Genomic DNA, 24,978 nt, shown 5'->3' with positions numbered 1-24,978 from the left:
CTGTCAGAGACTACCATGGTGGTCTGCAACCAAAATAGCAAGAAGAGCCATTTTTTCAAGTTCAGTTACAAAATCAACGCTTCAAGAGCCGCAATGCCTGTGAATATGACACAGTCCTTCACAAATAACACCAAACTGGACTTTTTGTATCCCTTATTTTAAGAGCAGCGCACACACAATGATTCGTACCAGTCACAAAGTTTACATTACTTTCACCCCTGGACTGAAGAGCAAGTGAGGACAAGGAAAACGTGGGTGCAATGGAGCAATGTTCCCATCAACCCTCCACACCAGTGTTGCTCAGCCTTTTATTTTTCCTTTTTTTTTTTTTTTTTTTTTAAGTAAAGTAGCCTTTTTAAGAAAAATTATAAGTACTTCCAGGCCACCCCCCACTTTAACTCAGTCCTGCCTCCCCTCCTCCAGAGCCAGGCACTGCCAGCCCCCTCCCCTCCTTTAACCCAATCTCCTGACCCCTCCTCCAGAGCCAGGCACTCCCAGCTCCTTACTCTCCTGCCTTAAGCCAATTCCCTGTCACCTCCTCCAGAGCCAGGAACCCCCACATGCTTCTCCCTCAAAGTGCTGGGGAGGGACGCATGCACAGAGTGGTGCGCAGCGCTCCTGCGGCTCAGAGCATTTGATTGCTCAAAGAGCTACGTGCAGCTTGGGTGCATGTACCCCCGGACTTCTCTCGTGTTCTGAGTATCGGAAACCTGCCAGCAGAGTGGGAAGCACGCCTGAGGCAGCTCTGTGGCCAGGCCTTGCCCGGCGGGGCTCGTAGAGAGCTGCAGAGGAGAAGCAGCAGCAGTGGTGGCCGGAGTCACAAGTTTTAAAGAGCCGCATGCAGCTCTGGAGCAGCAGGTTGACGAGCCCTGGACTATCTTATAAGAAGGGGCAGAAAGTTGGCATGGGAAAAAACCTAGCTTCCAGGTGACATTAAAGTATAAACAGTATAAACTTTTCAAAACTGCCTAAGGCCTGGGCCACACAAAATTTTTAAAGCAGGTGTAATTTATTTATTACTGAAATAGTGAGACCAGTACGACTCAGACTGTTGACACTTATCAAAAGGGGTAGCCGAGTTAGTCGAGTATCTGACAAAGCGGGTCTTTGCCCACGAAAGCTTATGCTCCAAAATATGTTAGTCTATAAGGTGCCACAGGACTTCTTGTTGATACTGTAGACACAGTTATTCCAGTATAAAAGTACTTATAGGCTACATCTACACTAGAAGCACCTGCCGACAGAACCTACGTTGACAATTGCATCTATACACAGCTTGCTCTGTCGACAGGGAATGGTCAGACTGCACTGCCCTCTGATGCCAGAAAGCAGAATGGCAGCTCTGCAAAGAGGGCTGCCCGGCAACCAGAAGTCTTCTTTGTTGACAGAGGTGTCTACACCACATTTCGGTCGACAGTACTATGTTGACAGATTGTTATGCCTCAAATTTTTGAGAGATACTGTCGAGGCAAATACAAAGTTCTGTCAAGACTCTCTCAACAGAAGGCTTTAAGTGTGTAGATGCTCCCTGAGTTATGTCGACGGAAGGCCCCTTCTGTCCATGAAACTCTCCAGTGTAGACACAGCCATATTTGCGCACCTTATACACCTTCCTGCGCCAGAGTAAGCTATTTCAGTATAAACTCATTTAGACTGGTACAAATGCATCTGCAATTGAAGGGAGTTCTACCAATTTAGCTATAATTACAAAGGTAAAATTTCCGAGTAGAGAACAATCGTTAAAAATGTGGATGCCCAGAAAGATACAAATATGCTTATAAACTTTGCTGATTATACCAAGCTGGGAGGGGTTGCAAGTACTTTGTTGGATAGTGTCATAATTCGAAATGATCTGGGGACAAACTGGAGAAAGGGTTTGAGGTAAATAGGGTGAAGTTTAACAAAGACAAATGCAAAGTACTACACTTATGAAGGAACAGTCCGTTTCACGTATGCAAAATGGGAAGTGACTGTCTAGGAAGGAGTACAACCAAAAGAGATCCAGGGGTTATAGCTGATCACAAGCTAAATGAGAGTCAACAGTGTGACGCTTGCAAAAAAAGCAAACACGATTCTGGGATGCATTAAAAAGTGTGCTGTGAAAAACAGACACAAGAAGTCGTTCTTCTACACTATTCTGTGACAATTAGGCCTCAGATGGAGTTTTCTGGCCAGTTCTGCACACCACATTTTGAGAAAGATGTGGAGAAACTGGAGTGGGTCCAGAGAAGAGCAACAAAATGAAAACATACCAAAACATGACCTATAAGGGAAGACTGAAACAATTGGGTTTGTTCAGGTTGGAAAAGAGAAGACAGAGAGAGGACTTGATAGCAGCTTTAAAGTACCTGAAATACTCTCCTTAATCTCTGATGATGGGACAGAAAGCAATGGGCTTAAACTGCAGCAAGAGACAACTGGCTGGACATAAGAAAAACTGTAACTTTCAGGAGAGTTAAACACCAGAATAAGTTGCCTAGCGGGGCTGTGGAATCTCCATCACTGGAGATATTTAAGAACAGATTGGATAGATATCTGTCAGGAATAATCTAAATGGTGCTTGGTCCTGCTGTGAGGACAGGAAACTCGACTTGATGACCTCTCAAAGTCCCTTCCAGTTCTAGTATTCTAAGATTCTATGAACTGAAACTCAGTGTGCAGATTCCCATAGGCAGCTTTTGAAATCCCAGACAGAACCTCTGTATGTCACTTCTACTCATAATATTTTAAGTGACGTGAAAAACTGAAAAAGGATTTTTACAGCACTGCAATTTTGTCTCCTGACTAAATTGTTATCAACGCTGAAGCCGGAATCATTTAATCTCTATTCCCTTCAGCCCAGCTATTCACCTAGAATTGAGAATCTGAGCCATCTTTTAAAAGAACCTATTTAGTCCATAGAGCTGGATTCAGTGAAGATCGGTCTGCAATAGACGTAGAAATAAAGATGGAATTCTACATCTCCAGTCCCTTCGGCTATAAATTGCTGTGTAATGGAGTCTGAGAAGAATCCTTGCTGACGAAGAGGTGTGATGACACTAGCTTTTATGTAACTGAAATTCACAGTTTGATAATGGAGAGGAACAGATAAAGCAGCAATGTTAATAAAAGTGTAAATGAAATAGAAACTCCATATCCAGTGCTCTGATTTTTTGTACCATTTAAGCCAGAATGTATCCAGCAACTCATCCAGGTTTTGCTTTAAAATTTAACACTGAACAAGAAATGCTTTGCTGGTCAACGAACATGCTGTGCCTTGTGAATGTCACCAAGCATGCTGCTGGCGAGGGGACAGAGAAGAAATTAACACAAGTAACAGGATTTTAATGCTAGGACATTACTGCCTCAGACAGCCATCATCAAGGTAAGTTATTTCCAGTGTTCTGATCACCATCACCTCCTTCCATTATGTGAGTGGTACATGGCATACACTAGGAAATAGAGGCTAAAAAGTTGTCTCCCTACAGAGATGGGGTGTGTGGTGGGGGGGGTCTTCTAGGATCATGAGACACCCCAGCAGGGTTGACAGCCACTGTGGGCCCTGGGGCAAGCTGGGAGGGGAGCCCAGCTCTGCGCCCCAGAAAGGGCGAGGCCTAGGTCAGTTAGCCCTTAGTGCCACGTGGACTACAATGCTGGCCCTCCTGCCCCCAGCAGAGCTGCTGGGGTACTTCAAAGGAGCCCGGCACTCCAGCTGCCCACAGCTGCCAAATTACCAGCGGTGATGGCCAGAGCTCCAGGCCCCTTTCAAACGCTTGGCCCCGGGGCAACCACTGTCTTTGCTCCACACCCCCCATTCTGTGGGCATGTGCCATCTCCTCCCCCTATTTTGTTCCTTGTCTTGTACTGAGCATGCTCATATGGACTGTCCATGCTCAGTTACATCTGGTGGATGCACTGGTCTCCTTCTTTCTACCCACCCACCCACACCCACTATTGGCAGATGTGCATTGGCTACGCACTGCTTACTGTATACAATGGGTTGGTCCCCTCTTCTCTTGCAGAGCTACAGACAGAGAAGTAAGGGTAAGAGGAAAAGGAAGAACAGTAGTGGAAGCTCCCTGTCTCAGGTTTGGTCAACACTAGGAGATAAGGTCCAGTTTAGGTGACTTAGGTTGAATTTCTAAGAAATCAGTCCACACTACAGGAGCCACTTTATGGGCTCCTAAAGTCGACTTTTGTACTCCTGGTTTTTACGAGGAGTAACTCCAAATTCAGCCTGCGAGGTTGACCTTGGGGTTGTTGGAGAAGGAGGCGAGACTGTTGGAATATTTCAATGGGCTACTGAAATAGGAAAGGATTCCCAATCTGACGTAAAGACTAAAACGTCTATATCTAAACCCCTCCCCGAGTCACTCACAATGTAACAGGGCACCAGGAACTTTATCCCACAGTACACTGCTGACAAAGCTGAAGCTGATAATGCTAATATGGACACACTCTGTCAACTTTATGTGCCAGCGTGGAGGTGCACCCTTGGCTTATAAAACTGGGCACTAGAAAATTGACCTGAACAAATTTGACTAATTTCATCGTGTAGACATACCTCAGAAATGGGTGGAATTATGGGGAGAGAGCAGCAGACCACAGATATTAATAGTGAGTAGTGATCTCTTGTTATCAGTAGGTAGTGTTACTTCTCAGTACACAGCCTTGGGTGGCTGGAGTCCTGGGCAAGGCTGGGGCTGGCTCAGGGTCCCTGGAAGGACCAGATTCCCCCAGTGAGTCCTCCTTGGCAGCTGCTGCTAGTTACTACATAGGCCAGTGATTTGTCAAGGGAGGTCAATGTCAGGGGACGCAATTTTTATATGTATTTTTACACTGGATGAGGCACATGTAAAGCAGATGGACAAGTGCTCCTCTGCACTGCACAAATCAGAATCAATAAATAGTTCAATACAGTTACGTTACCTTTAACCGAAACGTTACCTTTTACCTTTAACGTTAGAGTATTTCTGCCTCTTTGTGAGACAAGGTGAATGAGGTAATATCTTGCAAGCTTGTCTCCCTTCCCAACAGCAGTCAGTCCAATATGTGATATTATCTCATCCACCTTGTCTCTCTAACCTCCTGGGTCCAACACAGATAAAACAACATTACATAATGTCCTTGTGTAATTTCTAAAGACTTTTTTTTCCCCAGAACTGAGTCACCCACAGTTCAGTAAACCAAGCGGACATATTACAAACATGTTTAAACCAATACACTTATTTCCAAAATCTCTTTTCAGATTCATGCATGTCAGATATCTGCACAGAAACCTCCAAAAATACATCCCATAATAAAAGCACAGACTATTTGGGAGGCAAATCCTGGAAGAATAATTATGAGAACAGATGTTGATGGTGGTTCATCAGCTGGATATTTCTGTCTTCCCGAGCATCAGTGCAGTACTGAACGCATGTGAGATTCTATGTAGCCTAGCAGTGTGGTCCATGGGTTCACCTTGCAATTATAGGAGCATTTAATCATTGAACACTAGCACTGGAAGGGTCCCTGCGTGGTCATTAAGTCCAGGCCTTTGCCCTCATGGCAGGACCAAGCACTGTCCAGAGGCCCTAGACCATCATACCAACAACTCCAGTTCAGAACGTGAGCAGTAGTCCAACAGTATAAATATCCACAGACATCAGTCATTGCTTTATAATATCTAAGGCTATTGACAATATCACTGATGGTTCTTTGATTTGCTCTGGTGTGAACACTGGATAACACTTTGCTGTAACAATGGCAATCATTGTAATGGTGATAATGACCTCATTCAGTGCTCATGGACATGCCTGCTGACCGGGGGGACAAAGAAGGCAGTTGCCCCAGGGCCTGGTGATTCAAAAAGGCCTGGCACTCCAGATCACCACCACTGCTACTGAGGGCTGGGGCATAGGGGCATACCAAAGTGTAGGCAGTGCTAAGGGCTGGCTGCCCTGAGCCCTGCCGCTTCCACCCAAGGCTCCACCCCTTCTGGGGGCACAGAGCCAGTCCCCGCCACACCTTGACCTGGGTCCCCCAGTAGCTGTTGGCCCCACTGCTCATGGGAATTAGTGGAAAGATTCTCATTGAATTGGGCCCATTTTGCATTATAACAAAGGGCCTCGTATATTAAAAGGAAGATATTAAAAAGAAGCAAATGGACCACATTCAGAACGAACAGCATTTGAAATAGGCCTGCATACTGACTCTCAATGAAACACGTGCATAGGGCCAGATTCTCATCTGGTGCAAATCATTCTATTTCTACTGATACCAATGGAGTTAAGCAAATTTACACCAGTCAACAATCCAGCCTTCTAGAGGCATCTCTAAACAAAACAGAGTAATTCATCAACAACACAATGCCTGAATGACAAGGGGAAGACCTCCTGGCTTCAGTCTTTCAACTCATCTGTCATCAACCACCACGAAAACAAATGGATCAACTGAGCTGTCTTCTGCTGAATTGCAATTAGCCTGTTAATCTGAAATGGCCAAGCTAATTTTGAATTCCATGCAACCAGTGTCAAATGGTTTCTAATACCCTGACTGATACATAAGAGCGGTTTGTCAGCTCCAGTTTATCGGAGATGGCACACATTGCCAACGTCAATTTAACCTATGTTGTTTATGTCAAAAGACAACAGCTTTGCTTCTTAATCTCTCATCACTCAAAAAGCCCTATTGTATTAAACTGGTGAAGCAGTTTCACACACACAATGGTATGCCTGCACCAATAAGCCCTACTTTTATATATTAGAAAGAAAACAAGTAGAGAGGGTAAAACCCGAGGAAAAATCAGGAAGAACTGGTGGTAGAGTGCAACTATCTAATTTAACACACTTCAATTTTTCTGCAAGTGATCGAAATAATAAAGCAAATTCTAATGATGAAGAAGAGGTTTGTGGAATACACAGCATTGTTCCTATCAAAACAGGTGTGAAACGAGTCTGGAAGGGGGAAACTCTTTAGCAATGACTTGCTAGTGACCAAAATGTTCTGAGGGACAGACTAATTTACTGCTGCTCTGGAGATTTGAAAGCTTTAACGCACGAGGCTGATAGTTTTTCTTAGAAAACTGGCTTATTGGGTGTCTTACAAAAATTTCACACAATGAGCCAGTTAGATGTTATTTATTAACAAGATTTACCCAGTATTGCACAGGTCCCCCACGGCAGGGAGCTGGGGGCTTGGGGACATAGGGGGCTGAGGGTAGAGCGCTTGGGGTGTGGGTACAGGAGTCAAGGTAGGGGCTTAGAGAAGTGGGGGGCTCGGGGCAGGGAGCTGGAAGTGTGGGAAATACAGAAGTGAGGGAAGGGAGCTTCGGGTGGTGTTCAAGAGTAAAGGCAGGGGCTTGGGAGGTGTTTGAGGGCTCAGAGCAGGGTTAGTGTGTGGCTGGCATTGTTCCCGGGGGCTGACCCGAGGAGGTAGGGGCCACGTTGCTTGGTTGGTGGCTGCTGCTGTGAGTCATGCCGGGGCAGCAAGGGCCGTGCTACCTAGCTGGCAGCCACTCCACAGCTCTCTGGGGCTGTCGGTGGAACACTTGTTTGCAGCCTCTCTGTGGTCATTCTGGAATATAACTCTCCCAGCTACCAGACCCCTCACTTTCCATCTGAGGAGAAACAATCCTATTCCAGGCACATCCCATTTTCCTGGCACAACCAGCCCCTGACCTTGCTTTAAGTTAAGACAAGAGGAAGCTGCTACCAAATTTGGTAGTCCTCACTCTTTCAGTTTAGGAGGAGTTCTTGAACAGACAGACTCACAGAGGGCTGGAGACACAGAAAGACAGATGCACATACTCTCTTAAACATATCAAAACAAAAAAGCAGTCAAGTAGCACTTTAAAGACTAACTATATAACTTATTAGGTGAGCTTTCGTGGGACAGACCCACATCTTAAACATATAGTAGATCATGCTGTAACAGATTTGCTCATTAAACACACCAGTAAAGAACTTTCAATTCCCCCTTCTAAAGTATTGATCAAACAAACTCATTAAGAAACAGGGAATTTTTTATAGTAATTGACATGGCAATTACAGCCAGGAGAACCAACTTGCCAGGTGAGGTCTGCTTCAGAATGCTCAGGCTGGACTGAACATAGACTGAACCCAGATTGTGACTGCCTTATGGGAAGGGCTTTCCACGTGGAAAGGAGATCACAGTGCAACCAAGTGGCTGCAGCTTCGTGATGTGAACAAAGTGCAGCATTGATAGGGAAAAAGGCTCTGTCAAGATAACCTGGGAACGAGGCCATTTAGCAACTCCTTTGGCACAACTGCAGCTTCATTTAAAGCTCCTCCGAGCCTCTCCCTAGTGAGAGCCATCGATGATAGACAGATCCTGGCTAATTCTTCGGCAGCTCAGAGGATCAGTTCAGTGATGTGAAATTTTCTGATTTTCATCCAATGGACTTCATGGTAACAAAGAATTCGGGAAAGGAGTTACGGAAGGACTAATGAAAACAGAATGGTTTCTAAAGAAAAAAAGTTTTCCAGAGTTTCGCCATCAGTGGCACTTCAGTTCTATGCTTTCACTGATATTGGGCCCCATTCTGTTCTCACAGCAGACTTACAGCTGTGTAATTGTACTGATTTCAATAAAAAGGCTTCAAAAAGCACAGCTACACAGAAACCACTGCACGGCTCTCCCGTCAGCTCTCTCACTGGCGTAACTCTCCAAGAGGTGGTAACTATGTCAGCAGGATAAGGTCTCCTGCCAACACAGCACTGTCTAAACAGGGCATTACATCAGTAGAACTATGTCATTTGGTGGGGGGGAGGGCCACAACTCCAAGCAATGTGGTTATAATGTGGTTATATTCTGTAGTCACGTAGCACCTTAAAGACTAACAATTTTTATTTATTAGCTTTTGGGGGTAAGACCTCCTTCATCAGATGATCCACGAAAGCTCATTACCTAATAAATAAGGAAGTGTCTACATGTGCCACTTCTTCCAGAAGCAGCATGGTAATGAGCTGTCCAGAAGATGCTAATGAGGCACGGATGTAAATTTCCCATACGTCATTAGCATATGGGCACGCGGTTCAGAGTCCTTCCAGAAGATCCCCACAGGCCGCGCGTCCGCACGTATACTTTGGAAGAAGCTCTTCTAGACTCCAGACTCCAAACCATGTGGGCATATGCTAATGAGGCATGGGAAATTTACATCTGCTCCTCGTTTGCATCTTCTGGATGGCTCATTACCATGCCGCTTCGGGAAGAAGTGGCACGTGTAGACACAGCCTAAATGTGTTTGTCTTTAAGGTGCTACAGGACTGTTTTTTTTTTTTCTTTTCGTGAATCTACAGACTAGCATGGCTACCTCTCTGAGCCTGATTCTGTAGTGTAGACCAGGGTTCAGATTGCCTGTTATTTCTTGTCATCTATTATCTAAGATGGTCTCTCCTCAGCTCACTTATGTCATTTCACAAAAGCTTCTGCCTGGCTTACTTATTTTTGTTGATTGCACACACCTATGTGAAGTGATGCTCATTCCTGGAAGGGAATACACACCAAAACCCCCACACAGTATTCTTTGGAAATGACTGCCACTGCATGGCATCTCCTCTGCACACCACAGCTAGTACCTGCCAATCCATGCTCCTACCAGTGTTTGCTGTAAGCTGCATGTTTCTACTGGCGGTGCACACCAACACACGTCAGTGCACATAACAAAATTTATTCTGCCCAGGGATGGAAAAAATTAGAGGGAACACTGGCTACTGCTATCACATTAAGGAGAAAATTGTTTATCTTTCAGAAACTTACAAAGTGAGCCATAGCTGGAGAAAATTCTTTGGGGCAAGTCTTAGGCAATTTGTGTTGAAATGCTATTTGGATTAGGGGAACCAATCTAGTGGAAAATGACAAAGGGACAAAGAGGCATTTGTGGAAGGAGATGAAAGCGAAGATTATGGTGAGCTGAAAAATGTAGAAAGACAGTCAAACTGTAAACAATGATTTAGTGAAAGCTTTCAATAATAGCCTTCTAGAGGAGTGAGATACTTCGGATTCAGTCTCCAGCTGACTGTATTCAAGGCTGACCTAAATAAAATAGGTTTTGTCTGCCACAAACAGCTAGACAGTGACTGGGAGTAATATCATATCTGTGAAAGTATATCAGCTGCAGCCATATTAAAGAATAAAGTAAAGGCACTTCCAAGGCAGCAAAATCTCACTTTCTTTTTTACTAAATACTAACCAAGTATGAATCTGTCAATTATTGAACTAGAGGGTTTTTTTTAATTTTATATTTATTCCTTCAAAGCAAATAAGTTTTATCGCGATTTCACCTTTCTTAGGTACCTAGATGGCTCCCTTTACCATAGCACCTAAGCACCTCACAATGCTTTAATGTATTTACCGTCACAACACTCCTGTGAGGTAAGGTATTGCTATTATCCCCAGCTTACAAGTGGGGAACTATGACACTAATTGACTAGGGCCTTGTCTCCACTACACTGCGGATGGACACGGCCATGATCAATCTTCCAGGCACTGATTTATCATGTCTGTTGTAGACAAGATAAATCAATCACCAAGCTCACTGCCAGCAACACCAGTACTCCATCAAGACTAGAAGAGTAGCTGGCCTCGATGCATATATACAAAGCATCTGGGCATTGTTGGCACATGATGGCATATATGGTGTTAGCAGACAACACTGTACCAAAAACCTACTGATCGCTATACTTATCTACACCCTTCTAGCTTCCATTCTGCACACATGACTAGATCCATTGTTTACAGTCAAGCTCTTAGATACAATCGCATTTGTTCTGATCCAACTGACAGACACCAAAAACTACAAGATCTTTACCAAATATTCATCAACCTGAATTACCCACCAGAAGAAGTAAAAAAACAAAATCGACAGGGCCAGGCAAATACCCAGAGACCAGCTACTCCAAGATCAGCCCAAAAAAGCCAAGAACAGAACACCACTGGTCATCACCTACAGCCCCCAACTCAGACCACTGCAACGAATTATTAAAGACCTACAACCTATCCTTAATCAGGATGCCAAACTCCAGAAGGCCCTGGGTGACATGCCTGTTCTCTCCTACAGACAACCTCCCAACTTTATGACGATCCTCACTAACAGCCACAGTCTATACCCCAGGAATACCAGTCCTGGAACCTTTCCCTGCAACAAAGCCCGCTGCCAGCTTTGTCCACACATCTTCTCTGGAAATACCATCACTGGACCTAACCAGGTTACTCACAGAATCATGGGCACTTTCTCATGCTCCTCTACTAACACCATATATGCCATCATGTGCCAACAATGCCCAGATGCTTTGTATATTGGACAGAATTCTAACTCCCTTAGACAAAGGGTCAATGGACACAAAACAGACATCAAAACACTCCAGACCCACAAACCAGTTAGTCAACATTTTAATGGAAAGGGGCATTCTGTCAATGACCTCAAGGTATGTGTGTTACTGAAAAAGAGTTTTCTCACCGTTCTTCAAAGGGAAGCAGTCAAGCTGGCTTTTATATTCAAATTCGGCCCATTAACACATGGTTTAAACCGGGACGGGAACTTTCTTAGTCACTATAGGGGCTCGTCTGCATACTTGGCTTAATCTAATTCTTGACCTTCCCCCCCCACCCCTCCACTCTCTGATTTGCTCACCTTGATTATCTTTTTCTGATTTGTCCTCCTTGCTTACTGTTTTTGGTTCTCTGTGCCTCAAATATTGAGTCTGTTCTGGTCTGGCTATGGTCTGAAGAAGTGGGTCTGTCCCACGAAAGCTCACCTAATAAATTATTTTGCTAGTCTTTAAAGTGCTACTTGACTGCTTTTTGTTTTGATAGTGTATAGACTAGCACGGCTTCCTCTCTGTTACTATATAATAATAAGTACCAAATATTGTGCTTGTAAAACAGTGCATCACTGCCATGTCAGAAGCTGAGTTATATTACTTATTTCACATTGTGGAGCATGGTTGTGTATGTAAATACAGGTTGAACTGCTCTTGTCTGGCACCCTCGTGAGCTGACTGGTGATGCACCAGAGAATTTGCTGGACCATGGAAGGTCAATATTGTCTAGCAGCATTACCAACACTTTCATTGCTTACAGATGTCTCAGAAGACATATGGGGTAAAATACAGCTGAATAACAGCACAGGACCCTGAGAGCCAGGACTGGTGGCTGTAAACAAACTTTATGGCACCACAGGAAATTTGGCCACACCCATGGGAAATGGTCATCTGGCTAACTAAAATCTTGCCAGATTACAGATGTTGAAGGATGAGAGAGTTTCAAATTAGAGCAGTTCAACCTGTACAGGTAAAATGTGTCATGGTGTAGCTTCAAAAGTGCGCCACCTGGGGGCAGGATCTGGCAGTTCAGTCATTCTCAATAGCCCAGTTTTGGCCAACCTTACGGTTGAATCATTGCTGCTCGCTGCTTCGTGAGGGCCAATCAGTGACCCGCAAAAGCTATTCTACCATGTTATGAGCCATAATCCCAAAGACACAGGGCCCACAAAGAACCTGTATTGTGTTCGACTGGAAAAGTTCAGTAAGAGGTTTTAACAAGATTGTACAACGTGAATCACTAGACAAAAGAGAAATGGCTCCTTTACTCCCTCTTTAACAGCATTTCAGTGAGAATGAGTGAAGGTAAAGCTGAGCTGATCCTTTGACCATTTCCTTATTTCCTAGATGATTCTTCTGCCTGTCTTTGTTCCAGTCTTTTCTCTGAAGAGTTTTATGTTACTGGGAAAAATACTGCTGCAGACCAGTACCTTATTTGCCAAAAACGGTACTCTATCGCTTATTGGCTGTGTCTACATGTGCCCCAAACTTCGAAATGGCCATGCAAATGGCCATTTCGAAGTTTACTAATGAAGCGCTGAAATGCATATTCAGCGATTCATTAGCATGCGGGCGGCAGCGGCGCTTCGAAATTGACGAGCCTTGCCGCCGTGCGGCGCGTCCCGACGGGGCTCCTTTTCGAAAGGACGCCACCTTCTTCGAAGTCCCCTTATTCCCATGAGCTCATGGGAATAAGGGGACTTCGAAGAAGGTGGCGTCCTTTCGAAAAGGAGCCCCATCTGGATGCGCCGCACGGCGGCAAGGCGCATCAATTTCGAAGCGCCGCGGCCGCCCGCATGCCAATGAAGCGCTGAATATGCATTTCAGCGCTTCATTAGTAAACTTTGAAATGGCCATTTGCATGGCCATTTCGAAGTTTGGGGCACGTGTAGACACGGCCCATGGGTGCTCCACAGTAGGTGTCGGGCTCGCCCGGCGCCACAGATCGGAATTCTTCTAGCAGTTTCCACTGGATCGCGCATGCGCCGATGTGCGCCGCTCCTTTGCACGCCCTCGGTCATGTGCGTGATCCGGTCCCCGCCAGTTCCTTGACCAACCGCCTCGGATGCTCCTGAAAAACACCGGACAGAGATCCGAAGCGGGGAGGATGGGCGGGTAGCGGAGCACCCACGGGGACACATCTCGAAGAACCATCGTTACTACAGGTGAGTAACTTCTCTTACTTCTTCGAGTGGTCCCCGTGGGTGCTCCACAGTAGGTGACTACCCAGCAGTAACCCCAAGTAAGGAGGTGGGTACTCGATTCATGTGCAGCTTGCCCTCGAGAGAACTGCCGTCGACAGACGGGTATCCTCATCGAACACCCGATGCAGGGCGTAATGCTTGGCGAAGGTGTCGTAGGATGATCAAGTCGCCGCTCTACAAATGTCTTTCAACGCGATTCCCTTGACGAAGGCCGTTGATGCCGCCACCGCTCTGGTGGAGTGAGCCCTAGGTGGGGCCAGCAAAGGGGTCTTTCGAAGCTCGTAGCACAGTTTTATACAGGACACAATGTGCTTTGAAATTCTCTGGGAAGAGAGGCCTTTCCCTTTTCACCTGGGAGCAAGACACACCAGAAGCCTGTCCGTTTTCCGGAAGGACTTGGTTCTGTCTATGTAAAAGGCCAACGCCCTCGTCGCATCTAGGAGATGCAGGCGTGCCTCCTTGCTGGAGCTGTGAGGCTTCAGGTAAAACGAGGGTAAGACTATTGGTTCATTAAGATGGAACTCCAAGGAAACTTTTGGAATGAAGGCTGGGTGTAACTGTAAGATCACCGCCTCCTTTGAGAATACTGTGCAGGGCGGCGTTGCCATCACTGCTGTGAGCTCGCTCACCCTGTGGGCTGATGTAATCACAAGAAGGAAGGTCGTTTTCATGGTAAGGAGTCGGAGGGGTACCGTGGCTAATGGTTCAAAGGGTGGTCCCGATAGCGTGTGGAGCACCAAGTCCAAACTCCACGACGGTGGTAGCAGTTTTCGAGGGGGGTACAGGTTTACCAGCCCCTTCAAGAACCTTGTGACAATAGGGTGGGCGAATACGGTGGGCCCTTCCTCTTTGTGCCAAAAAGCTGATATAGCTGCAAGGTGGACCTTTAGCGAGGATAGAGAAAGCCTGTCTCATTTGAGGTCCAATAGGTATTCTAGTATTACAGTTATAGGAATGTCAAGAGGAGCTAATTGTTTGGCGGAGTGCCAGGCAGTAAAGCGTGTCCATTTCTGTTCGTAAGTCCTCCTGGTGGAGGTCCTTCGGTTACACTCTTAAGACTTGTTGTACTCCCTCCGTACACATGCTCTCTAAGGCGCTGAGCCATGGATTAACCTTGCTTGTAGGCGTAGTCCCTGAGGGTGCGGTGCACTATGGACCCCTGAGCCTGCGTGGGTAAGTCTGGCGCCACCGGTAGGGGGAGTGGTGGACGATCCGACATGCGCAGAAGCAAGGGAAACCATTGTTGCCGGTCCCAAGTTGGAACTATGAGTATCATGCGAGCTCTCTCCCTTCTGGCTTTCTGCAGAACCTTGTGGATAAGTGTTGTGGGGGGAAACACATAGAGGGCCCTTCCATGAGATCATGAATGTGTCCCCCAGGGACCCCTGCCCTATTCCTGCTCTGGAGCAGTACTGGGGACACTTCTTATTGTACTGGGTGGCAAACAAATCGACTTGGGGAAACCCCCAGGTACGAAATATGCGTCGTAGCAGGTCGGAGCGGATCTGCCATTCGTGCATGAGTGCGAAGCGCCTGCTCAGTTGATCTGCCTTCACGTTGCGGGCGCCCGGCAAATATGAGGCTTTCAACATTATGTTGCTGGCAATGCACCAATTCCACAGTCGGACTGCTTCCGCGCATAACGCACAGGATCGTGCCCCTCCTTGTCGAATGATGTAGAACATAGTGGAGGTATTGTTGGTATTGATCCTGACTACTTTGCCGTGCAGGTATTTCCGAAAATGTCTGCACGCATTGAACACTGCTCTGAGCTTCAGTATGTTTATGTGCAGTGTCTGTTCTGCAGGGGACCATAGCCCTTGCATCACCTTGCTGCCAATGTGCGCTCCCCATCCTATGTGGGAGGCATCGGCTGTAAGAAAAATAGAAATTTGTGGTTGGTGGAAGGGCACCCCCACTAGCAGGTTCTTGGGATTTTCCCACCACGCTAGCGATCTCCGTACCTCCGTCGTGGGCGATACTACCCTGTGGACGGTATGGGATGCCGGTTTGTAAACACTCACCAGCCAATGCTGCAAGCTTCGCATGTGTAACCTGGCATTCTGTACCACAAACATAGCTGCCGCCATGTGCCCCAACAGTTGCAGGCACGTTAGGACCAGCACTGCGGGGCTGTACCTCATGACTTGCACCAAGGAGTTCATGGTGTGGAAGTGGGCGTCGGGCAGGTATACTCTTGATGCGATAGAGTTTATGCGTGCCCCTATGAACTCTATCTTGCGTGGGTTCGGTCTTTGACTTTGCGAGGTTGATAACTAGGCCCAGCGAAGTAAACGTGTTCGCGGTGACGCGTATCATGCGTAGGACCTCTGCCTTTGAGGCCCCTTTCAGTAGACAGTCATCCAGATATGGAAAAATAAACACGCCCTGCCTGTGCAGGTAAGCTGATACCACTGCCAGGGTTTTGGTAAAGACTCTGGGTGCCGAGGACAGGCCGAACGGAAGAACCTTGTATTGGAAATGTTCCCCGCCGACTGTGAACTGGAGGAAGCGTCTGTGTGCCGGGTGGATTGTTATATGAAAGTAAGCGTCTTGTAAGTCGAGGGCTGCAAACCAGTCTCCATCGTCCAGTGCCGTAAGTATGGAGGCAACTGTAATCATCCGGAAGCGCTGCTTGCGCAAGTATCGGTTAGGAAGTAGTGTGAGTAAAAACCTTTCCCTTGGAATTGTTCCAGCACTCTTTCCACCACCCCTATGAACATGAGGTGATCTACCTCCTGCTTCAGCCTCACCTCGTGGGATGTGTCCCTGAAAGGAGGCTGGGTGGGAGGTTTCGTCGGTGGAAGTGACTGGAAGGGGATCGTGTAGCCTGTGGCTATAATTTCCAGCACCCATTTGTCTGTTGTGATCTTTTGCCATTGGGAGTGGAACGGTTTGAGGCGACGATGGAACATGAGGTGAGAGTGGCATTGAGCAAGGGTGTTGATAGTGCAGTCCTTGACATACCCGTCAAACTTGCCGCCTCTGGGCTTGCCCCGAGGGTGTACGACTTTGTTGAGAACGTCGCCTGGGGGCCCTGTACTGCTGCTGCTGTTGATGGCGCCCTTGGTCATAGCCTCGCTGATATTGTGTGTGCTGTGGTTGGTAAGCATAGAGTCTTTGCTGAGGATAGAATTTCTTTTTCTTGTATGGGGGAGTGTAGATACCCAAGGTCTTAAGTGTGGCCCTCGAATCTTTGCTAGAGTGGAGAACCGAGTCAGTTGAATCTGCAAACAGCTTTTGCTTGTCAAAGGGAAGATCCACAATCTTCGCCTGTAGATCTCTGGGGATACCAGATGTCTGGAGCCAGGATTCCCTACGCATTACCACTGCTGCGGCTGTTGGAGCGTGCTGCTGTGTCCGCCACGTCCAGGGCAATCTGAACTCCCGTTCACGATGCCACGTAGCCCTCTTGGACAATCACCTTTAACACTGGCTTCTTGTCCTCCGGAAGTGAATCCATGAGAGAGGTGAGTCTAGAGTAATTGTCAAAGTTATGGTTTGATAAATGTGCCGCGTAGTTTGCCATTCGCAATAATAGGGTAGAGGAGGAGTAGACCTTCCCGCCGAACAGCTCTAATTTCTTACCATCTTTATCCGACCCCCCTGATTTGTACTGAGACGTCTTCGACCTCTGCTGGGATGATTCGACCACCAAAGAATTGGGTTGTGGGTGGCTAAACAGGAACTTCATGCCCTTGGCTGGGACGAAGTACTTCTTATCTGCCCTTTTGTTCGTAGGCAGAATAGAGGCTGGAGTCTGCCATATGTTAGTGGCTGACTCCATAATGGCTTCATCCAGCGGGATAGCTATTTTAGAAGAAGCCGGGGCTCTCAAATTTTTCAGGAGTTTATGGTGCTTCTCCTGTACCTCTGCTATTTGAATGTCCTGCATGTATGCTACTCTCTTGAACAGCTCTTGGAATTGTTTAAGGTCATCCGGAGGGGAGACATCCCCGGGGACAATCGCCTCATCTGGGGAGGATGAGGAGGAACCGCTGGGGTAAGCCTCCCCCACGTCCTCTGGCTCCCGAGTTCGCTGGTATGCTTGCTCCTTTGTGGGCTGTGAAGGAAAGTCTCGGGACTCTGGACCCAATTCCCCCTGGGACAACTGCGTTCCTCTCCCAGAGCGAGAGTGTACACAGGAGTATTGACGAGGAGTGGGAGAGGATCTGCCCCTGGATCTGGACCTCCGATGCTGGTGTTCAGTATGATGAGGACGGCCGTAGCAACATGGGCAAGGTCCTGGTGATGGAGACCTGGACCACGATCGGGGAGTGTACCCATGATGTCTGGGACAGCGGGATCTCCGTGACGACACTGATAATGGTGAAGCTGGTTTGTGATAGTACTCAGGGGGATCCATGCCCAAAAATGGTGACGGTGGCCTGAGCCACTGCGAAAGTGGTTGGAGGAACGGAGAGGGAGGCCCGAAATAAGCCGGTGGAGTTGCTGCCCGGCGATGCGGCATGTGTATCTCGGGAGGGGGGCTGGGTGACAAGGGCATGGCAGCCCTGTCTGGAGATGGACTGAGGTGCCAGGTTTTGGCTCTAGCCTTCCCCCTCCCCTGCAGGGTGGGCGCCGCCCCCTCCTGTGCCAGGGATCTCAGCCCCATTGTCGGCGCCGCGCTCGGTACCGTCATCAGTGGTGCCGCGCGGGTAGCTTCCTCCGGCGCCAGTAGGCCCCGTGCTGGGTGCCCCTGCGCCGTCGGCGCCGTTGATTCCGGCGCTTGCCACGCTGGCGCTCGCAGCGCCTTCCGTGCCAACTGCTGTATAGTCAGAGGCCCGGCCTCGGCCACGTGCGCTACTGCGCTGCCACTTTCACCAGCTGGCGCCTGAGGGCTCTGCGTTCTGCTCGCCCTGCTCGCTGGGACCGCTGGCAAGGATCGAGCCGGGGAGAGTTTCTTCTTCTTCTGCACAGAAGGGGTCAAAGATGCTGCCTTCCTTTTATGTGACCCAGAGGGCCCTTCTGGGTGAGGCTTCTCCAGCGGCTCAGGCTGGTGGGCCTTATCAAACAAGATCATTTTGAGCCTCATTTCTCTGTCCTTCCTGGCCCTGGCTGTAAGCTTAGCGCAGTGCGAACACTTCTGGGTAACATGAGACTCCCCCAGGCAACGAATGCACTTACTATGCCCATCAGAGGCCAGCATAGCCTCGCAGCATGACTCACGCTTCTTAAACCCCAAAGAAGCCATCGCGGTGAGTCTTTACTGTTAATTGGGTATTTAGCCGCTAATCAGTGCGTTCTACCACCCGGATAACATTCACGGCCCTCAAGGTAGCGGACGGCTTAAAACAGCCTTCTTTGTCTGCTCCCCTTCCCTCCGTTCCTCTTCTCTCTACTGTATTGTATGCCTTGCTTTTTTTTTTTTGTTTTTTTTTTAAATAGGAAAAGAAAAACAAGCTAACAAGGAAAAACAACTATCTTATCTGTCTCAGGCTAAAGAGCCGGAGCGGATTCTGTCTGCAGCTGTTGGCGGTTGAGAAGGAACTGGCGGGGACCGGATCGCACACATGACCGAGGGCATGCAAGGGAGCGGCGTGCATCGGTGCATGCGCGAGCCAGTGGAAACTGCTAGAAGAATTCCGATCTGCGACACCGGGCGAGTCTGACACCTACTGTGGAGCACCCACGGGGACCACTCGAAGAAGAACCAGTGTTTTGGGGGGGTTTTTTTGTGTTTAGAGAGGAGAAAAAAAAAAGAGGAGCCAGTAATCAGCCAGATCTCTGTCCCCACTCCCCCAGCCAATTGAATAGCTGGAGTTGCTGAGGTGCTAGTACTCAGTACTGGCAAATACCTGCATAAAAAAAAAAGCACTGTATGTAACTACATTGAATGCAGGGAATACAGCCATGCAGAAGCACCGTTATGCACTGAGCAACAGCCTAATAGATTGTATTGAACAGTTTTGTGGTGCAGTGTGAGTACAAGACTATAGAGCCAAAACCTCTGGAATAGAACTGTTTGAAAAATGGAAGTTATAGTTTTATTAAAACTTTCTTTCAACTTTTTTTTTCACTTAAGGGGAAATTTTTGAAACTAGATATTTTTCAACCAGCTCTATTCTGTGCACATCTCCCTTTAATTGATAAAGAGGCCTTACCTGATGAACAACCTCTGTGCAAAACTTTTGTACAGAGAAAGATGGATTTATCTGGGGGTTTGATCACTTTGGAGAGTTAGTTTCCTGAGTCTGTGCCTTAGAACTGCATCCTCCCAAAGATGAAGCGGATCAGTGTCGGCATTGATCTGACAGTGGTGTGGGGGTACCCCAATTCTGTGCTTTGTCTTGGGGAGACCAGAGGATCTGGCCCAACAAGACAGGGTGGTGAGGAGCCCCAGAGAGAAGAAGGTGGGTGTCAGCACCATGATCAGCACCCCTGGGAACAAGCCCAAGGGAAATTCTGTGATCACACCGTCACAATCGCATTTTGAGATTCCCTCCAAGTTCTGCCTCAGTTGCTCGGAACAGTGTCATGAGTAGCTCTGTGAGCTCCCCGTGCTGAAGGATTTCAAAGCAGGACAGAATTCTGTCTCCATCACCCTGCTGCATAATTCTGCCTGTCCCTGTGTTCCAGCTGCAGGGCAGAAGAGGAGTGGTCCAATGATTTCCCCTTTGTTTGTTCTCCGTCCTCCCTACCTTCCCCCTACCCCCCCACAAAAACGACCACACTCTGCTGTCAGATACCAGGGCAGCAGAGATCAAGACTCTGAGGACTGCCAGCAGGACAGGCATTGTGGGATGCTGGTAGAACCCAGCTCTGTCAACCACAAAAACAACAAAATAACAATGTCTACATTGGCTCTTTGTCAACAATAAGAGAGGGGAAAAGAAAAAGAATCTGTCAAGGGAGTGGAAGTTTTTTTGTTGTGCCAATAAAAGTCACATTGCTTCCACTGTTTTGTTTCCAAAGTGATGGCTGTGGCAATGAAACTTGATAGTGAAGACATACCCTAAGTGGAGTACGTTCTATCCTGGAACAGCAAAGAGACTCCATTAAAATTTAATGTGAAAGGAAAAAATACAACTTTGCCAAAAAAAGACCTTCATGTTCAATGTTTTCAGGGTTGTTTTATTTTACGTTGGACAATTCTGTATGTGTTCTAAGTTTAAGAGTCAGAATTCTTGGTCAACATACTCACTATTATCATTGTCCTTTCCCACCAACACTATGGCCTTTTTTTCGCCTATTATTTATACTGATTTTACATCTGTCAGTTCCATTTGCTTCCTGACTAATACCGAATAGGGAATCAGAGCTATCATCTTAAATATGAAGATTGCAGTCACAGATTATCAAGTAAATTAAGTTTTAAAGAAGTCACAGAAGGATTCTTACTGTTTCTTATGAAGAGCCAGACTTGTCGCAATAACTGTGTTTTAAAGATATATATGAGAATCACAGTTACTGCCTTGAGTCAATCTGCACTGAAAAAATCATGCAGATTTCACGCTGCAAATACCATAGGATCTTATTTAGACTTTGGTAAAATTAGTAACAGAGAGGTAGCCATGTTAGTCTGCAGTCTAACAAAACAAACAAGCAGTCATGCAGCACTTTAAAGGCCAACAAAATAATTTATTAGGTGGTGCACTTTCATGAGGCAGACCCACTTCTTCAGATCTGGAGAAGTGCATTTGTTTTGTTTAATAAAAATTAGTCATTTCTGCTTTGAAAGCAGCTCTTAATGAATATTGAATGATTTCCTGCATAGGTCATTAGCAGGGTTTGAAGAGTGGCTGTTCAGAAAAAGACTTCTCCCATTTGAGCTGAAGTAACCCTATTAGTGAACAGCAGGTGTAGAGTGTTATCACCGTATATCTTTGGTCAGCATCCCTATAGAAGAAAGAAAGATGTACATATTCAGGACCTAATTCTACAAGGGCTTGAATGGTAAATGGGATTACACACATACATAGAGTTAATCATGCATAGAGTTAATTGTTGGCCCTCCATAGTTTCTAAAATTGAAATAAGGCATGCAGGCAACAATTCAGAATAGCTTCCCTGTCTAAGATTTAAGAGCGTGCTTAAATAGCTTGCTGAATCAAGGTAATAGATGATCAGATAATTGTATTAACAGCATGAAATTAAAGGAAGTTCAATCTGTTTTACGATAAAAAGATTTGTGTGTGTAAGAGATATAAGATTTTATTATAAAAATCAGCAGGCAATAGTAAGCATCATTTGGTAGAAGGGCTGCTGGACTGCACATCAACTCACTCAAAATATCTTGATATTTCTGCAATTGTTAGCAAAATTGATGACCGACAACAATTAAAATGCAGTAGAGTTGACACAAAAATACCCAACAGTTATCAATGGCTGAGAAAAAGAATTGGGAAATTACAGAGTTGCCAACTCACAAAAGTACATCAAATGTGACTCGAGAAATTAGCTGTTGAGAAGCTATTATTCTGTGTAGTCTAAGTCAATATCAAGGCTTGATGGTCATCATCTTGTCCAACATAAGTTGGGACTCCAAAGCCAAAAGTCAAGCAGATTTCAAGCTGCAAATACCATAGGATCTTAGCTAGACTTTGATAAAATTAGTAACAAAAAGGCAGCTGTGTTCACCTGTATTCTAACAAAACAAACAAGCAGTCATGTAGCACTTGGTACTTTTGTGTCAACTCGACTTGTAGCTGTAGAGATGGAACTTCGAGGAATCAGGCTCTCTTGCTGGTGCTGCAAATAGATTCGTATCCTCCGTGGGTCAGGGACAGATAAGGACCTGTAATACTTTCACTAGTGAGTTACAAAAGTCTCTGAGAAAGCTGTTTCTGGGAAGGAGTTTCACTGTCATGCTGGGGCTACACCCCAAGTGATCCCTACATGTACAGTGCATGAGATTGGAAGAATGCCCTAAAATAAAAAGATCTGAATGGGAAGTAGAACAAATATTTTACACAGCCAGGTCAATCTTTTTAAAGCCATGTCAAGAATTTGGGGAAGTAAGCATCCATAGGCAGCTTTGAAAATACCTGCTCAAGTCTTAAATAAACTATAACCCACAAGGGGGAAAAAGAAACAAACAAATGGTGGTTGATTAACTTCTTAAAGTTCAGATTCATGTCAAGTTTGGATCAAGATTTAGGTCAGCTCTTATTTCATCAGACTACCCCTAATTTCTTGATACATTTATTTGAGAGGAACTTCAAGTAAAACTGTCACAGAGAAAAACTAACTTGAAGTTTAAAAAAAAAAAAAGCATATAAAAGAGTCTGAATCCCCAAAGAAACATTTCTATTGCCACACTCCCCTAAGAAATCATGCAATTCTTTGCCATCTGCCTCACTGTTACTAGCTGTTTATAATAACAAATCTGTCAAGGGAAATATGGTCGATAACATATGCTTTCTATTAACCAATGATAAAGAATATTTTAATATACTAGGGATTAAGTTTCTCACAGAATGCAACATTCAGAGGAATTACAGAAACACAATGGGTCAGATTCTTTGCTGGAAACTTCAAGAGTGCCATATCAGCTCCACATTGCTCCTGCATCAGAAGGAGTCACTCAAGTGACACCAAAGCTTCTTTACAGACCCCATAGGCTACCTGCAATGTCTATGTTCTGGCTTTCCATGAGCAGCCTTCTCCCAGTTACCAACGAGTCCCAGACACTATGCCCCAGGAGATATTACTGTCTACGTAGGAGGATTAGTTAATATGTCCACGCCTGTGGCATGTGTTTTTGGACAGATTTAGGGGAGTAACCATTGAGATTTCCTAGTGAACAGAAAGAGAGAAAACCGACAGTGGTTCCCAGCCAGACCTGTGGTGGAAGACGAGACCATCCTAATTCTCCAAGGAACTTACAGCTCTCCATCTTAACTCATTTTACACAATAACCCCCAGGTTGGTGTTTGAACCTGTCCCTGCTGGGGTGGGGCATCATGACATGAAGATGCTTCACAATTGCAAGTTTGACACAATTGTCATATGCAGCCCTGTCTCAAGCAGGAACTCACATCTAGAGCAGCAAAATGTCCAGCAGGTCTATAAGACGACCCGGGATATAACAGTCATCAGAGAATTGAATACTGAATAGACCAGTGGTTCCCAACCTTTTCAGTAACATGGCACACTTGAATGAGACAAACAACTTCACAGCACACCCACTTTTTTTAGCTGAATCAATTACTCATAACGGTCACGTTTACTTACATTTACTATGGTTGCAGTCTCACTAGAGAGGTTTGCAACACAGTAGTGCAAACTACAAGCATCAAATGCATTCATGTTTCAAATCCACCACAAAATACAAAATTTTAGACAATGAGCACAGACACATTCTAAAAGTCTGCTCAACGCCATGTTAGGGATGTGGAGTAAATGTGTAACCATTGAAAGCGGGATCCCCACCCTGCCAGCCCATTGGAGCCAAGATGCAGCATTTAACCCACATCTCAGCTCCAATGGCTTCCTCCCTCCCCCTTGCCACAGCAGGGAGTGGGAGTGGGAGTGGGAGTGGGCTCCCCACCAGCTGGTTCAGGTTGGGAAGCAGCATTTCAGTTGTCTCCTGGCATGAATGGGGTCCTCCACGGATGTCAATTTCCCCTCACAGTGGCTCTGCAAAAAGCCACCACAATGGAAATTGACAAAATTTCAGGGCACATTTGGATAATTCTTGTGGCTCACTGGTTGAAAATCACTGGAATAGAGGAGATCAGTCTCAGCTGTGTTAATTTGTAGAGTCACAAACAGCAAGCAGTTTGGTCCCACCAGCGACAGGAATCTTTTTTCCCTCCTTCCCCACTGCTTCTTCCCGCCACATAAACCATGGATGCTCTTTTTCCTTCCCATTTTTCATCTGAGGAAGTGAGTTTTGCCCATGAAAGCTCTTGACCTAATAAATATGCTAGTACCTAAGTTGCCCCAGGTCTGCTTGTTATTTGCGAATTGGGTTTGAATTCTACGATTGTTCTGAACAGATTTAAGCAGTGTTGTCACGCCAAAGACATGCCTTGAAGCACGTCAACACCCTGACTTTCCAATTACTCCAGAGCCCCACAATTCTAAGCATGGCTGCAAAACACTGCTTAACACATTACAAAATTAAACACTGCAGTAACTTGATTAATGAATTATATCATTTTCGTTAAAGGTCAGACAAAAACAACACTCATTTTCCCAGACTTAACATTTCAACAGAGCATAAAAATAGCACTCAAATGGGCCAGAGTTTAATTGAGCCCTGTTTTCTCTTGTTACCTCTAGCTGTTTGTACAGCATACAATATAAAAAGAACCTTAACTTACGTTGCTTTTCCTGGAGAAAGCCAGAGGAGCAAACTGCAGACTCTTCACCTGCTAAGGAAACAAGACAAAGTGAAATGAGCCTTTTTTACATTAATCTAGCTCTTCACTTTTTCTCCCCCATACTGTGGTGTGCAAGTCGCACAGGGGCACAATTTGGCAATGATTATTTATGAAGTTCCCATTGAGGTCAATGGGAGTAGC

The 24,978-nt window shown here is 46.1% G+C and overlaps 1 protein-coding gene across 1 annotated transcript in view; it reads right to left on the bottom strand.

Annotated features, from left to right (window-relative positions):
- The window catches only part of PITPNM3 (PITPNM family member 3), a 385,265-nt gene that overhangs the window by 144,568 nt on the left and 215,719 nt on the right, over window positions 1-24,978 (bottom strand). Inside the window, exon 4 of the mRNA XM_075014126.1 lies at window positions 24,778-24,828. Within this exon, the coding sequence (XP_074870227.1) occupies window positions 24,778-24,828 (51 nt within the window). The remainder of the gene's footprint in view (window positions 1-24,777; window positions 24,829-24,978) is intronic.

Source organism: Carettochelys insculpta, chromosome 19 (assembly GCF_033958435.1).
Source record: "Carettochelys insculpta isolate YL-2023 chromosome 19, ASM3395843v1, whole genome shotgun sequence".
Classification (NCBI taxonomy): domain Eukaryota; kingdom Metazoa; phylum Chordata; order Testudines; family Carettochelyidae; genus Carettochelys; species Carettochelys insculpta.
This window is presented reverse-complemented; position numbering and strand designations above follow the sequence as displayed.